General features: G+C 50.1%; 1 protein-coding gene across 1 annotated transcript in view; it reads right to left on the bottom strand.

Moving 5' to 3' along the window:
• Window positions 1-491: 491 nt before the first annotated feature.
• The window catches only part of soul5l (heme-binding protein soul5, like), a 4,732-nt gene continuing 3,063 nt past the window's right edge, over window positions 492-2,160 (bottom strand). The window contains exons 6-7 of the mRNA XM_030780325.1: window positions 770-933; window positions 492-597 (exon numbers count right to left, since the gene is read on the bottom strand). Of these exons, the coding sequence (XP_030636185.1) occupies window positions 492-597; window positions 770-933 (270 nt within the window). The remainder of the gene's footprint in view (window positions 598-769; window positions 934-2,160) is intronic.

The raw sequence follows: 2,160 nt of genomic DNA, 5'->3' as shown, positions 1-2,160 counted from the left end.
TGTGTGTGTGTGTGTGTGTTTATGCGTTGGTGTGTGTGTGTACTGGTGGGTGGGTGTATGTAGTGTGTGTGTGTGTGTGTGTGTGTGTGTGTGTTTATGCGTTGGTGTGTGTGTGTACTGGTGGGTGGGTGTATGTAGTGTGTGTGTGTGTGTGTGTGTATGTAGTGTGTGTGTGTGTGTGTGTTGGTGGGTGGGTGTATGTAGTGTGTGTGTCTGTGTGTGTGTTTATGAGTTGGTGTGTGTGTGTGTGTGCTGGTGGGTGAGTGTATGTAGTGTGTGTGTCTGTGTGTGTGTTGGTGGGTGGGTGTATGTAGTGTGTGTGTCTGTGTGTGTGTTTATGAGTTGGTGTGTGTGTGTGTGTGTGTGCTGGTGGGTGGGTGTATGTAGTGTGTGTGTGTATGTAGTGTGTGTGTGTGTGTGTGTTGGTGGGTGGGTGTATGTAGTGTGTGTGTGTGTGTGTGTGTATGTAGTGTGTGTGTCTGTGTGTGTGTTTATGTGTTGGTGGGCTCGGTTGGTTTCTCCACTGGGCCAGGGCAGACTGGGTCTCCCTCAGACACATACCACACCTCATTATGTCGGTTCAACAGCTTCAGGGGGCTGAGAAACACACACACACACACACACACACACACGCAAACACACATGCAAACACACACACACAGAAAGTCAGGAGGAGAGACAATAAGAAGTAGGATAGATGTGTGTGGCTGCTGAGTGAGGTGTGTGTGTGTATGTGTGTGTGTGTGTGTGTGTGTGTGTGTGTGTTTACCTGTCATATCCCACTCCATAGTGGTAAGAGGTGTTGTAAAGGGCATGTACTCTGTGTAGTTCTCTGGTCAGGAGATGAGCGTGTAGGCGTGATGTCACAGACAACATCCATCCTCCGTAACTCCTCACATAGACGTCCATGTCAGGCATGTCCGTGAAGTACAGCTTAAAGAGACAGCACCACAGACAGCTTCATCAGCTTAAAGAGACAGCACCACAGACAGCTTCATCAGCTTAAGGAGACAGGACCACAGACAGCTTCATCAGCTTAAGGAGACAGCACCACAGACAGCTTCATCAGCTTAAGGAGACAGGACCACAGACAGCTTCATCAGCTTAAGGAGACAGGACCACAGACAGGCTCATCAGCTTAAAGAGACAGCACCACAGACAGGCTCATCAGCTTAAAGAGACAGCACCACAGACAGGCTCATCAGCTTAAGGAGACAGGCCCACAGACAGCTTCATCAGCTTAAGGAGACAGGACCACAGACAGGCTCATCAGCTTAAGGAGACAGGACCACAGACAGCTTCATCAGCTTAAGGAGACAGCACCACAGACAGCTTCATCAGCTTAAGGAGACAGGACCACAGACAGCTTCATCAGCTTAAGGAGACAGGACCACAGACAGGCTCATCAGCTTAAGGAGACAGGACCACAGACAGCTTCATCAGCTTAAGGAGACAGCACCACAGACAGCTTCATCAGCTTAAGGAGACAGGACCACAGACAGCTTCATCAGCTTAAGGAGACAGGACCACAGACAGGCTCATCAGCTTAAGGAGACAGGACCACAGACAGCTTCATCAGCTTAAGGAGACAGCACCACAGACAGCTTCATCAGCTTAAGGAGACAGCACCACAGACAGCTTCATCAGCTTAAGGAGACAGGACCACAGACAGGCTCATCAGCTTAAGGAGACAGGACCACAGACAGCTTCATCAGCTTAAGGAGACAGCACCACAGACAGCTTCATCAGCTTAAGGAGACAGCACCACAGACAGCTTCATCAGCTTAAGGAGACAGCACCACAGACAGCTTCATCAGCTTAAGGAGACAGCACCACAGACAGCTTCATCAGCTTAAGGAGACAGGACCACAGACAGGCTCATCAGCTTAAGGAGACAGGACCACAGACAGGCTCATCAGCTTAAAGAGACAGCACCACAGACAGGCTCATCAGCTTAAGGAGACAGGCCCACAGACAGCTTCATCAGCTTAAGGAGACAGCACCACAGACAGGCTCATCAGCTTAAGGAGACAGGACCACAGACAGCTTCATCAGCTTAAGGAGACAGCACCACAGACAGGCTCATCAGCTTAAGGAGACAGGACCACAGACAGGCTCATCAGCTTAAGGAGACAGGACCACAGACAGGCTCATCAGCTT

Source organism: Chanos chanos, chromosome 7 (genome assembly GCF_902362185.1).
Source record: "Chanos chanos chromosome 7, fChaCha1.1, whole genome shotgun sequence".
Classification (NCBI taxonomy): Eukaryota; Metazoa; Chordata; class Actinopteri; order Gonorynchiformes; family Chanidae; genus Chanos; species Chanos chanos.
Note: the sequence above shows the minus strand (reverse complement) of the source record. Positions and strands in the feature narration are given on the sequence as shown.